Source organism: Corvus hawaiiensis, chromosome 4, assembly GCF_020740725.1.
Source record: "Corvus hawaiiensis isolate bCorHaw1 chromosome 4, bCorHaw1.pri.cur, whole genome shotgun sequence".
Taxonomy (NCBI): domain Eukaryota; kingdom Metazoa; phylum Chordata; class Aves; order Passeriformes; family Corvidae; genus Corvus; species Corvus hawaiiensis.
Genome location: NC_063216.1, coordinates 77863250 through 77876800, shown reverse-complemented (window position 1 = coordinate 77876800; position 13551 = coordinate 77863250). Strand labels below are relative to the sequence as shown.

The 13551-nt window shown below is 43.4% G+C and overlaps 1 protein-coding gene across 3 annotated transcripts in view; it reads left to right on the top strand.

The window, feature by feature from the left end:
• The window catches only part of CHCHD3 (coiled-coil-helix-coiled-coil-helix domain containing 3), a 126154-nt gene that overhangs the window by 97041 nt on the left and 15562 nt on the right, over nucleotides 1-13551 (top strand). For all 3 annotated transcript variants that reach the window (XM_048301824.1, XM_048301825.1, XM_048301823.1), the window contains one exon: nucleotides 1345-1415. In XM_048301824.1, coding sequence (XP_048157781.1) covers nucleotides 1345-1415 — 71 coding nt within the window. The remainder of the gene's footprint in view (nucleotides 1-1344; nucleotides 1416-13551) is intronic.

Genomic DNA, 13551 nt, shown 5'->3' with positions numbered 1-13551 from the left:
GAAAAATGCCACCTCTGTGTTACTGAGACATGAAGCAAAACAACATTCCAGTGATTTGTCTCAGGCTGTAGGATCACAGTATTCTTTAGGCTGGAAAAGACCTTTGAAATCATCGAGTCCAACCATTCCCAGCACTGCCAAGGTCACCACTGCCCCCATGTCCCCACGTGCCACATCCACACGGCTTTGAAACCCCTCCAGGAATGGGGACTCCACCACTACCAGGCTGGACAGCCCTTTTGGGGAAGAAATTTTCCCAGTATCCACCCTGCCCCTCCCCTGGCCCAGCCTGAGGCCGTTCCCTCTCTCCTGTCCCTGTTCCCTGGGAGCAGAGCCCGACCCCCCCGGCTGCCCCCTCCTGTCAGGGACTTGTGCAGAGCCACAAGGTCCCCCCGAGCCTCCTTTGCTCCAGGCTGAGCCCCTTTCCAGCTCCCTCAGCCACTCCAGCCCTTTCCCAGCTCCCTCAGCCACTCCAGCCCTTTCCCAGCTCCTTCAGGAATTCTCCAGCCCTTTCCCAGCTCCCTCAGCCACTCCAGCCCCTTCCCAGCTCCGTTCCCTTCCCTGGACACGCTCCAGCCCCTCCAGGCCTCTCCCAGAGCTGTCTGACCTCATGCCATCCTTGTGCTCCTCTGGAATATCCTCCCCCTTCTTCCCACAGCCAGAAACTGCCCTTGCTGTTTTCACACATAGAAAAGTTCTGTTGCTTGGTGAGCATCTCCCACCTGTGCTTTGGAAATGAATGATTTTGTAGAACCAAATCAAAGCTATCCCTGGGTTTAAGGGAGATGAAAATCAGTTCTGAAGCTGCCTGGCTTTAAAAATTAAAATTAGCAACTGATTGAAGCAACCTGGGAGTTTGGAATATTCCAGGAACTCCTTAGAGAGGCATTTTCAAGGCAAGGAGCAAAAGGGAAGGTGGAGCCATGGTTAATTTATTGTGTGACTTTGAAGCTTGGCTCGAGTGTCACCTGTGAGGCAGGGGAGGAGATGTGTGTGAGGAACACAAACAGGGCACTGCAAAGGAGTAAAGAATCTGTATTTTCATTTTAATTCCTAATGAAGAAGTTGCAGAGAGTCCAGGAGCACCTTGTGCTGAGTATGGGATTCCTACCCCGTGTCCCTTTAGGGTTTCCTCCCCAGGAGCCATTCCTTTTGCATAATCAAGAGGACGCACTTAAAAAAAAAAACCACCCCCCAAAAAAAGTAATTTCTGAAACTTTGTCATTTTATGGTTAGGTTTTGAGGGTTTTTTGAAACAAATCCAAATTAGCTTTATTGACTAGATATTAGCATGCCTGTAAATGCTGTTAACTGGAATCTGTATTTATTCTGTTTTCTTTCCAGAGTGCCCAGTTCTACAAAGTCACCACTGAGCAATACCAAAAAGCTGCTGATGAAGTCTCAGCTCGGTTCAAGTGAGTCTGTTCTCCTGTTTTTTTCCTGGCAGCTGCATGAGTTCTGTCCACATTAAAATGCACAATAATTCCCCTTTCCTCCCTCACAGATCCTATCAGTCCCTCTGGCTGTTAAAAGGAGGGAATTTGGGAGAATTTGGAGGCCAATGTATAGGAACCATAAGCTGCAGAGAAATGGGATGCCCACTTAGTATACATTTGTTAATTTGTAGTTGATAAGAAGCATGAAAGAGTCTAAGAATAGATCCCTCTCTCTGATGGAGCACCGAGAATGGGATTCCAGCTTTGCATCACGATCCCATCCATCCCGTGCTCGCACCATGGGAAGGATTTAAATGAGGAATTTCACTCTGCCCTCAACAGTGAAGGTCAAATTAAATAATTTTGATTAGTCCTGAAGAGAGTGAAGTGAAGATCTGGTAATTGATGGATCAAAGTGACAGTGACCCTTAGCCTTGGACTCTTCCCTTTGGGCTGCTCCATCCCTCAGGCAAGAGGTTCCATTTATCATTTTAGTGAGGACACAGAACTTTTTACAGCCTCAATTCTCTCCTCTAACCAAGAAATGCTGCAGAAAATGAATTATTCTGCCACGAGTTTTTTAGATTTGTGGAGGGATTTTCTTCTGGTTTGTGTTTTGTTTTGATTTTTGATGAGCAGGAAGAGAAAAGTCCTCTCTGAGCTGCTGGTAATGATACAAATAAAATTTTAAAGTGTAAGAAAAACACATTTTATCTCTTAACAGCATGAATTGTTGAATATTCTCTGGTGTATATGTAAAAAATTTTGTAGTGTTTAATGGTGCAGAGTATACTGAGCACTAAATTCATCTGTCCCTTAAGCAAGAGGGACAGGACGACCATTGATCAAGGTCTGATTTAAGCATAATTTGGAGGGTTTTCCATCATGTCTGGAAATCCAGGTAGGTTGGGATAAAATTCCCACCTGGGTGTCTCCTTCCTCTGTTACAGTGGGATATTCTCAGCTTTTTAAATCAAATGATTGCCTCATTTCACTTGCATTATTCCAAGACAAGGTTTTGTTGGGATTTGAAGAGCTCTGGCTGGGTTTAGTGGTCAGAGGTGGGAGATGGGTTTGGGATTGGGATTTTCCTCCTGATACATAAATGTTTTCCTAAATAAAATAGATAAATCAAATACTTCGGGTTCCTTTCTGTACAAATGGAGCTGATTGATAGAGCAGGGGCCAGTCTTGAGCATCTAAGAAACTAAGAAAACCATTTTAAAGGGTACAGAAATCAAGGAATATTTACTGAGGGGAATTTGGAGAGGGAATCACATTCCTAACACTCGATGAGCTTGGTCTTTTCTTAATTTTCTAGAAAGGTATAAATTGAAATCATCCATTTGACTGGTCTGTAATAGCAGTACTGCAATTGCTGTGCTGCTTTTGCACTTGAAGCCAAATTTCCTAAAATTTATTTGTAATTTTTACATCAGTGGATCCAGTATTGGTCCATTGCCTTCAAAGACAACAAAAGGAAAAAACCAGGAAATCAAAAGGTGCCTGAAATATGCACATAAATTGTGGCAGATTTGATGAAGTGCCTGAAATACCAATATTCCTTTCCAATTTAAAGGTTTTCCCTTACATAAAATCCTTTTAAACACCGTATCCTTTTATTGAAGGTTTCGATGCAGGAGATGTTATTTTATCACTGTCTCCTTCATGGAACTTGATGGATAAATGAGGAATGATTTAGTGAGACCTAAAGATGCTCTTTTGGTGTCACAGGCACTTCTCATGTGCAGTTTAATTGCACGTGAGGATTCAGAGGACAGAGGCTCCAGTGGTGTTTAAAGAGTTGTTTAATTGGCTGTAAAAGAAGAATTAAGTAAGGTTGAGCTGCTAAATTTTGTTAATGCATAAAGCCATGTGCTGCCTGTGATTTCAGGTTCCAAGTGCAAGATTAATGGATCTAATTGTGGGGTTATTAGCAAATAGTCTGACTTTATTTTAGGCATGTCTAGAATTAGGGACCAAGTTTTAGTGATAGAACTTGAATTTCTTCCACTTTTTAAGCTGCATCACTTCCAAGAGCAAGAAGTGGATGGTGTTGTTATATATTAAATATTTCCTGGATTTTCCTTCCTCCATTTAATCCCTGAAATTACATCAGCTGTGGCTTCATCAGTCTCTAGGGATAATTAAACCCCGTTAAAAGGGGAAAAATATAAATACCCCACGTGGATCTGGATCAGGGACCTGCAAGTCTTCAGTCTGCAGTTCCTATTGCTGCCTGCATTAAGCTGATATTCCAAACGTCCATGAGAAATGTTTTATCCCCACGAAGGCCCTGATTCACATTGATCAAATTGGGAATTATCAAATGCTTCATCTCTTTAAGAGCCTAATTCCCATTGATCAAATCCTAAGTGAGCAGGTTCAGGCAGTTCCTGCAGTCCCCAAATCACATTAAAACAACATTACAGGGCCATGCTGCCCCTCCTAAAGCTGGAATTATGTTCCCACAGTTACATTATAACCCCAATTATTCCATTATGAAGATGGCTCTGTTATAATGAGAAGTTTACACAAGAAGAGAAGAATGCAGCATTACAGGAAGAGCCAGGCTTTGGGCAAGGATTTGAACTTTTCCTAATCAAATTCTCCCTTTGTTTTGTGGGTTTTTCCCCTTAATTTGGAGGGCTGGGAGCGGGGAATTCGGCAGCTGCGGTGGTGACATTTTATTCCCCCGTGGTGTCTCGAGCCAAGTGACATCTTCATTATTCATTTAAGAAGCAGAGAGGGCAAAGGCAGCCTAAAATAAATGTTCTTCTCTTCTGTGGGTTTTGATTTCTGGTGGTATATTTAGAATTTGTAGCTGTGCATTGGTGCTTTTTCCTAAATATTCTGCCATTCCTCTCCTGCTCCGCTGCTCTCATGGACAATGTGGAATTGCTTCTTACTGCTGGGTTTTTTTGGGAAAAACTTAATCCCCAGCTGGCCAGACTGATGGAAACCCCAAGTCCTCCATGGGGGTTGACTGATCAGTTTGGTGGTGAGGTTTTCCCCAAGAATGGAATTAATTCCCCAAAGTTTGCTTTGACACAGTTGTAATCCAGAGGATCCTTTGCATCATCTGGAAGTTTGGGGTGTTCATTGAGTCACAGATTTTTGGGGAGCTTTATCCCTTTATTACAAACTTTTGGACATGACCCTCATTGGCAGTTCCCATAGAATGGGGGGGAATAAATGACAAATCATCAATATCATGTCTTCCTTTAATTGGGATTTCTCTATCACAAAGCCTGGTTCAATAATGTTTACTGAAAATAGAATTTAAGGCATTGTTATAATCAGAAAATCATGGAGTGGTTTGGGCTGGAAAAGACCTTAAGGATCATCCAGTTCCACCCCCTGCCATGGGCAGGGACACCTCCCACATGAAGTTCTGTTTGATGCTCAGCTGTGAATATTTGAAATATTAGCAGTAGTTCCTTTGTGTTCTAACTGGTGTTGTTGTGAACTGTGAAGCTGAGAAGGAGTGCAGTGAAACCACAGTAAATTAATAACAGCAACACTTTGATATTCAGATATAATTGTCTCACAAAGCAGTGCTGCCAAATCTTTGGACACTGAGGGAAAAAAGGCAGGAGAGAGAGAAAATCAGCTTTTTATTGATGGTTTTGGACCGAGTCCAGGGAAGTGTGGCTTTATTTCCTTGTCCTCGTTACCCTTCTGATGTTGGGGCACATATGGTGACTGCTGAAGGGCTCTTGCACCGCCTGTAAATGAGGAATATTGATAGTTTCTTAATGCAAATATCTTCAGTCACCATCCTGCTGCACTCACATACCTCTGTAACACAGAAATCTGTGGTGCAGAGAGCCACGCAAAGAATTTGTGCTTTATTTCTGCTTGTGCAGACCCAAACTTCCAGTTTGTAGAAGTTCCTGTTGTACCTTAAATAACATCATTGATTCCCAGAACAGTTTGGGTTGGAAGGGACCTTAAATCCCATCCCATTCCAACCCCTGCCATGGGCAGGGACTCTCCCCAGACCAAGTTGCTTCAGCCCATCCAACCTGGCCCTGAATTAACATCAGCTGCTTTTAAAAACGAAAGTTAAAAGTCCAGATTATCAGTTCTTAATGAAATACTACTTTTTCAATCCTATATGAATACTGTTTTTTCAATAACAGAAAATAGGAAGCTACTAAAAATCCTTGGGCAGAGCCTGGAGGCTTTGTGCCTTTAGTTAAGCGTCTTTTGCTCAGCCAAGGACAGTGAGCTCTGCACAGAAACCTCGGGAATTAATCTTTTCTCTTACAAATACAGCAAACAGGTGGTGCTTTGTCAGGAGAGAATCACTGCAGGATTGTTTGCTGATGATGCTGTTGCTGGTGGTCTCCTTGATTTTTTTCTCACTTGTTCTGTCTGGGGATGATGTCCCAAGTTACTCCTGACATCCCTTAAGAGAGGTGTGAGCTGTTTGTAAATGATGCTGGGAATTAAAGAGTTAAATGCCATAACTCAGCTCAACCCCTGAGCTTTTCTTAGCAACAGAGCTACTCAAAGGTCTTATTTCTCCTTCTGCTCTTTCACCTCTTCACACACAGCTGTGCTGACACCACGAGAGTTTCTTACCGTGACTCAAGCAGAGGTGTCTGATCTCAAACACATTTCACTCCACAAGTAGGTACAGTTTAGGTACAGTTTTCCAGCATGGAAGTGATGCTGTCACCCCTCTTAGCTTGAAACCAGTCCAGATTCTGAGCACACAGAGCTGCTTCAGGTGGGAAGAGACTTTGGAAAGAGACTTTAATAGATCTTTCCAGTCTCTTGTTTATCTTGCACGTCCCAAATCCTGTTCCTTGTGAATAAACTCTTCTCTTTGCTCAGTTCTTTCACTCAGGGCTTGGCCCTCATGGATTCACCTGAGGGCTGTGAACTCACTCAAGAAATCTGTTGGACTTTCTGCTGCTTTGTTCAAGGGATTGTGCTTTGACCCAGGGACCTTAAAAATCATCTGGTTCCAGCTTAAGGAGGGGACTTGGGTGGGCAGCAGTTCCCCCTGTCTCAGTTGCTCTGCACCGATAAATAAATAAGAGAATCCTTCGGCCATTCTCCTGTTATCCTTTGGAATCTCAGAATTCCCTAAAGCCCTTTTTCAGTGTGTTTACCTGTGATTGTCACTTCAGACACGACAACTTTGGGTTCCCCTCCAGCAACGCAGATATTTAACTTTGTTCCTTTGATCAGTGCAGTCAATTAGGAGCTCACGGGTACTCAGCAGGGCTGGATGAAATATTAATTGTGCGTTTGGAGCTGGATGCAGATTCCTTCTGAGCAAAGTGGGAGCCAGGGAGCCTGGTGTAATATCTGTGTGTTTCTCTTTCACGGAGAACGGTGAGTCTGTGCAGGGGGATGTGTTTTCATTGAAATCTCTGAGCTCTGATGTGAGATTTAAATGTGCTTGGTTGGTCAGGAAACAGGATCGAAGCTCTGTGGTTTTTGAGAGTGATATTAACTTTTAAAATCCATTATTCAAAATTTAGATAGCACATTAATGAAGAGGGTAAGTCAATTTTTTCCACGTTTGGCATAATCTTTTTTTTTCCCCCCTTTCTAGAAATCATGGATACATTCATTAAATCTCCCCTCGGGCTATCCCCAGTTTTTCACACAGTGAGATCCTTTACTGTCTGGAATAGAGAAAGCAATCTTAAAATTAATGTTTGTAAAGCACCAAGTCAGGAGTAGGAATTTTTTTAATTTTATAGGGATTAATACGGAAAATAAAAGATTTTCTGGGAGGGGGGACAGGTGGAGCAGGGTAATTATTGTAGGATATTGTTGTGGGGGGATAACTGCGGGATAGAGTGGGATGATAACTGTGTGGGAAAATTTGCCTGTGGTGGTGGAGTTGGAACTGGAAGATCTTGATGATCTTCAGGGTCTTTTCCAAGCTGAACCATTCTGTGATTTTATGATCTGCAGGTCCTTTTCCTGTTCAGAAGATCCTTTTCCTGTTCAGGGTGGATGTGTTGGAAAGGGAAGTGTGTTCCAGCACCGCTGCTCTTCTCTGTTTGCTTACAGAGAAACACGAAGTCGTTTCAAGGCTTCCCTGTGAAAGAAGCGAGTGAAACTCTGCGCTCTCACCTTGGTGGCCCCCAGTAAAATCGATGGGATTCTCCTTTGGTGGGCTGGGAATCAGCCCAGTCCTGGGAAAATTGCTGGATGCCCTCGTTAGGGACAGTCCCTGCTGCCAGCTGCGGGTTTGGGAGCTGCTCCCAAGGAATGAGTGGCTCCTCCCAGTGAGTTTGGCTTTCCAGGCTCTGCCAGGGGACATCTGGCTGCCTGCTCCCTCCCAAGGTTTATTGCAAACAAGGAATAAAGCCTCTTGTTTTAATGCCTTATCCTTTGTTGGGATTTCCTCCAAACACGAGTCGCTGATTTCCCAATTACAGCGTTAAAGCCGTGAGGTTAAACCCCAGAGCAGCTCCTTTTTATTATTAATTTGTTCTGTATTTCCTAATCTTTCGTGGCTGAGATTTACAAATACCTTTTCTAAGGATGTTTTTAATGAGGCCAAGCCATCCGTAGGATCAAATCCTACAAATCTCATGTGGGAGCCCACAGCAGCAAACCTCCCTTAGGGGAAGGAGGATGTTTCCCAGAGCTGGTGGTGGGATTTTTTTAAGGAGAATTCACCTGTTCCTGGGCACAGGGTGAGGAATGAATTACCAATTATCTCTATATGTTACCACATGACATACGGTTTTCTTCTTTTTTTCATCTCCTTTCCAGTAGTGTTGGAAAATCAGGGAAGAAAATACACCACAGCCATTCTGCTTGGACTGCACCTGAGGGAAATCCCAATCTAAAGTCAAAGCAGGCAGTAAATATGTGGGGAAATAATCTCAAATCCTGGGTTTTGTTGCAAAGTGCTGTAAAATAAGGTTTGTAAAATGAATATTTAGGTTTCTTAAAGTGGTCAAATCGTAGAATCACAGAATGGTTTGGGTTGGAAGGGACCTTAAAGGACATCCAGTGGGGACACCTTCCACTATCCTAGATTGCTCCAAGCCCCATCCAGCTGGGCCTTGGACACTTCCAGGGAAGTGTTAAACCATCTTGATACCTCCTGGTTCACATGAGATGAGTTCAAAAGGGAAATTTTAACTGCTGGGAATAAAAATGATTCCTGGACTTGAGGATGGTGACACCTGGCAGGTGTAGTGTACCTGCCTTACCCTGTTACTAACAGGTAAAGTGGTATAAAAATCCTGAATGGCATAAAAATTTTTTTTTTTTTTTTTTCCTCTGGGAAATAGGTAAGAATTTAGGAGAACAGGTAGGTTCTAATGGCAGAGCTACACTGGTAATTGCAATTTATCTTCCAATATTGGGGTTTATTTTTCTTTTTGCTCAGGGCAGTCTAAACTGAGGTGAATCCCAACCAGATTTGGACCTTGGGTAGAAGTCAGGGTTTCAGGTGTCCCATCAGGTCTGGAATTTCCAACAACTTTTTTATCTTCTGACACCCACCCAGCACCAGGTGCTGTTGCCTTTACATTTTTAAAATAAATCCTCATCCTCAGAGCATCCAAAGAGCAGAAATGCTGCTGACACCAGAGCCAAACTGCATTTATTTAAGGCTGATCCTCACACTGGAGGTCCTGGCAGTGCAGAGCAGCAGCTGGAAACATCCGGAGAAGGAGCAGCATGTGGATTTTGGGGAAGCCTTTGCAGGTGTGCCTGGGGTTTGGGCTTTTTTGTAGTTTAAAATGCCAGCAAATCACCTGCCTCATGTAAATTTACCTTTAATTAATCCATCTCTGCAGTGGAATTAAAACCAGAAAGCTCCTGTACAGTGGGACACCAGTGGGATCCCTTAAGGGTGGGGACATGGCCAAGGTCCAAGGGACAGTAGTTCAATCTGGAATTAAGGGGTTAATTACTGCCATTTTTTACTTCTTCATACAAAATGTGTATTTTTTTTTAGTGAATTGGTTTGGGTCTCACTTACAGCAAGAGGTTTTAAGTCACCAAACTTCTGGTTTCCATCTTCAGTAGCCTCAAGCAGTGAGGTTTTGCCTTTCTTTGTTGATCCTGGCTGTAGCATTTCCAGCTTAAGTGGGTTTTTCTCACCATAATTTCATTTCTTAAGCAGTTGTGTTCTCCAGGAGTTCACCAAAATGTACATTTTCATACAGCTTTGAACAGGGGAACAGCATCAATCCTGTTCTCATGAGCTTTACTTCCTCTTTCTACCCTGAAACTTCCACATTTCATCAATTTACTCCTTTGATCAAGGAAAATTGGTCATTTTGACAACTGAATTATAGACATGAGTTGCCATTTATGAATAGGGCCATTTTGGAAGTATTTCCCAGAAGATACCAAACCTTGACCAAAAAAAATCCTTTCTTATTTTAGCTTGAAAATTCCGGTTTTTCCCAAGCTTTCCCCAAGGTTTCCTAATGGGCATCTCAAAAAATGACTGTGAGTCAATTAATTGTAGACATTTGCTGGTGTTACTGTGCCATGTGTGGAGCTAAAGGTTATCCAGGGGGCTTGGAAGGACTCAGATCCAACAAAATCCCATCTCCCTGGCAGAAAATTCAAGTTTCATTTATTTCCCTTCAAATGCTCTGCTGTTATTTAATCTTCGTCCTTTACAGGATTTTTTTTTCCTGATATTCTGCCTGTATTTTCTTCAAATTTTGGCCTGTTTTTCTCAGTATTCCTCGCTGCAAAATGCTAATTATTTTCTGAGCGTGCTGCTTGTTTCTTTCAGTGGCTTTTTAAAGCATAAAACTGAGATCTGTGGGAGAAAAATGAATATATCTGTCATGAAATCACCTAAACCCAATTTTTTAAAGCTTTTTATGGTATTTGGTGAATGCATTTTCCAGTTTTCCTGAACATGAGCTTCATTCTGAAGCAAGCCAGAACTCTTCCTGCTGGTTTTTAGAGGGGATTTCTGAGCTGTTTGTGGTTTGCTTTGGCATTTTTGGCTTGGATGGATGTGACCTGAGTTTTATGTTCCATGGAAGCACAAAAAGCACATCCTTCTATCCCTAAAAAAGGATAAAAAGACAGAAAACTGCTCAGTAGGAGAGATTTAGGAGAATTTTTTCCTCGGGGCTGTTTATGGAGCAGTTCAGTGTTAATGGTTCTGTAGATGCAGGAGACCTGTAACTAAAATTGGAAAATTTTTCAGTGTTTAAAACCTAAATAATTATAAATACACACTTTGTCTCACTGTGTTTTCCCATCCACCTGCCTGGGATATTAAATAAAGAATACCCTGAAATATTTCGAGCCAAGTTTTTTAAGCCTGAGGAAAGGAACTGAGCAAAAGAAACTAAATAAAATAAAATTATTTTGAGTACCTTAGAGGAGACCACTGGAGTGTGGCTGTAAACTATAAGGATGGACTCCTCTTCCAAGGGAGGGTTAAGAGGGATAAAATTCCAAACAAATGCTGTGCCATGGGAATTACTGGAAGCAGAGAAAGATCAGAATGGAAAGGTTTTGCTGGACAGGCTTTGTAGATCAGTGTGGAATGGACACAACCTCTTTGCTGTCAGTGAAATCCTGCTCTGGGAGGGGCTGAGGGAATCCAGGCCCTTTTCTTTCATCCTGTATTTTCCCTTTGCCTTGACCAGGTGCAAAAGTTTGGCCAAAAAATTGTTAAAATCCTCTCAATAAAAAGATCCCATCAGTGGGGTCAATGTAGATCTTAAAAACAAGTGGTTTATTGGTAAATTCAGTGTCAAATTTAGGCAATTCACCAGTTTTTCTCTACTAAATACTTCTGGTTCTCAAGGTAGAGGAATGCAGATATTCTTGTGGACAGTCCAAAAAAGGGATGTGGGGGCTTTTGAAATGAAGTAATTCAAGGTAAAGTTAATTTAGCTCTAAATTAAATGTGGAGATCGTTGCTCCTCTCTGGTTTCTGAGCATGACCCTGCAAGGGGCAGGAATTCTTTTGATTGCTCAGTACCTGGGAAATGTGATATTCAGGCAGAAAAAGTCATTGCTGCGCCTTGGATCCTTCTGCTGCAGATGTGGGAAGATCAAATTCCACCTCTTGCTCTGGATCTGCACTGGAAATAAATTGTTTTCAGAGAGTCCCAGACTGGTTTGGGTTGGAAGGGACCTTAAAGCCCATCCAGTGCCAGCCCTGCCATGGGCAGGGACACCTCCCACTGTCCCAGGCTGCTCCAAGCCCCAATGTCCAGCCTGGCCTTGGACACTGCCAGGGATCCAGGGGCAGCCCCAGCTGCTGTGGGAATTCCATTCCAGCCCCTGCCCACCCTCCCAGCCAGCAATTCCCAATTCCCAATCTCCCATCCAGCCCTGCCCTCTGGCACTGGGAAGCCATTCCCTGGCTCCTGTCCCTCCAGGCCTTGGCCCCAGTCCCTCTGCAGCTCTCCTGGAGCCCCTTTAGGCCCTGGAAAATACAAATTAATACAGATCAGGTCTCCCTTCCCCTCCTTCAGAGGGGGTGTGTGCCACTGCAATAAGTTTATTAATTCTCTCAGATTTTCAGTTCAGTGCTTGAATATAAAAGCCCTCAGTCCCACAGACCCCTGCTAAAAGGAACAGCTCAAATACTGATAATTTCCCCTTCTCACTGCAGTCCCTGGAACACGACCCCCATTTTCCTGGGGTCTCTATTTGTGTGTGTGAAAATTCCTGTCATAGCACAGTACACATTTTTCAAGCTAGAAGGGGAATAATTTTATCCTATATCGAAAGAAATGAGAAAAGCAGTTAGTCCTTTCAAAGTTCCCTTGCCACTTAACGTGGCTCCCACTTCCAAGCCATTTAGGAGCTCCATTAAGCCACTGGGTTGCTCCTGTGCATGCATTAGGATCAGAGCTGGGGTAGTATGGAACAGATTTGCTGTATCATGGGCACATTTATGAAGATTGATAACAGCCAGGGCTCGGTGTTAACTTTTATTTTCAAACAGGCTGCAGGAGAAACTGCCTGGTATTGCTTTGAGGCTTTGATTTATGGAAAGGTTGCTGCATGAAAAAGACATGCCATAAACCAGCTCTGCTGGCAGGAGCATTATAAAGTAGGGTTGTAAGGAGAGCAAACAATAACTGACTAATTATGTTCATTATTGTCTCTCTGAGCTCCCTGTACCTTTTGGGGGGGTGGGGGTTTGCACTTGTTCCCACCTCAGCTTTAAAGTGGACTCAACCTTTCCCACGGAGTGGGATGAACATGAGAAAATCCTGCTGCTTTCTACTGGCAGGACCCCCCAGAGAGGCCTTTTTTGTTTGTATGGAATGAAAGAGGTCATTGAAATTATACCTGCTTGCACAAGTGTCCCATCGCCTCAATCCCTTGTCCCTGGCTCCTGTCCCTCCAGCCCTTGGCCCCAGTCCCTCTGCAGCTCTCCTGGAGCCCCTTTAGGCCCTGCAAGGGGCTCGGAGCTCTCCCTGGAGCCTTCTTTCCAGAGCTGAATTCCCAGCTCTCCCAGCCAGGAGGAGGAGGAGGAGGAAAGGTCTGTGGGAAAAAAAAGCTGTTTCTCTTAAAATTTCCATCCCTGGCGCATTTTCCCCTAAATTATGACTGTTCTCCTGTGAGGGTTATTTCAGACTGTTATATTTAAGCCCTTAAAAACAAACCCAAAAACCTCAGCATGATGGCAAAGATCACCATTTTCATCTGTAGATGGCAAGAACTATTTTCCTTCTCTCAGCCTGGCACCATCCTTTGTAACAATATGAGCCTCAGCAGCAGCAAGTTGAATTCTTCAGACAGCAGCAATTAGCAGAAAACTTGAGTGAGAACCAGCTGAAATCAAGGGCCACGACCTAACTGGGGAAAATGTGAGTGGTTAATCTAAAGTTTGTCAAACTTGAGCTGCTTTAACTTAAAAGCATCCCTCTCCCAAACTACCTGAAGACCTTGGCACAAAGAAATAGGAGCTTGAAAATCATCTGTGCTAAGGTTATAAAACAGAAGAATGACTTTCTTGGAGCAGAATGAAGTTCTGTTAAGTAAGCCAGAGTCTGATTAGTGCTGCCAGCACACAGAGGGGGTGAGGAGAGACCTTTGGAAGGTCTTTGTGAGCTGGCACTGAGGTTTCCATCAGTACCCTCTGCCTTCTGCTTCAGACTTCTCCCCTGGTGCCCTCACA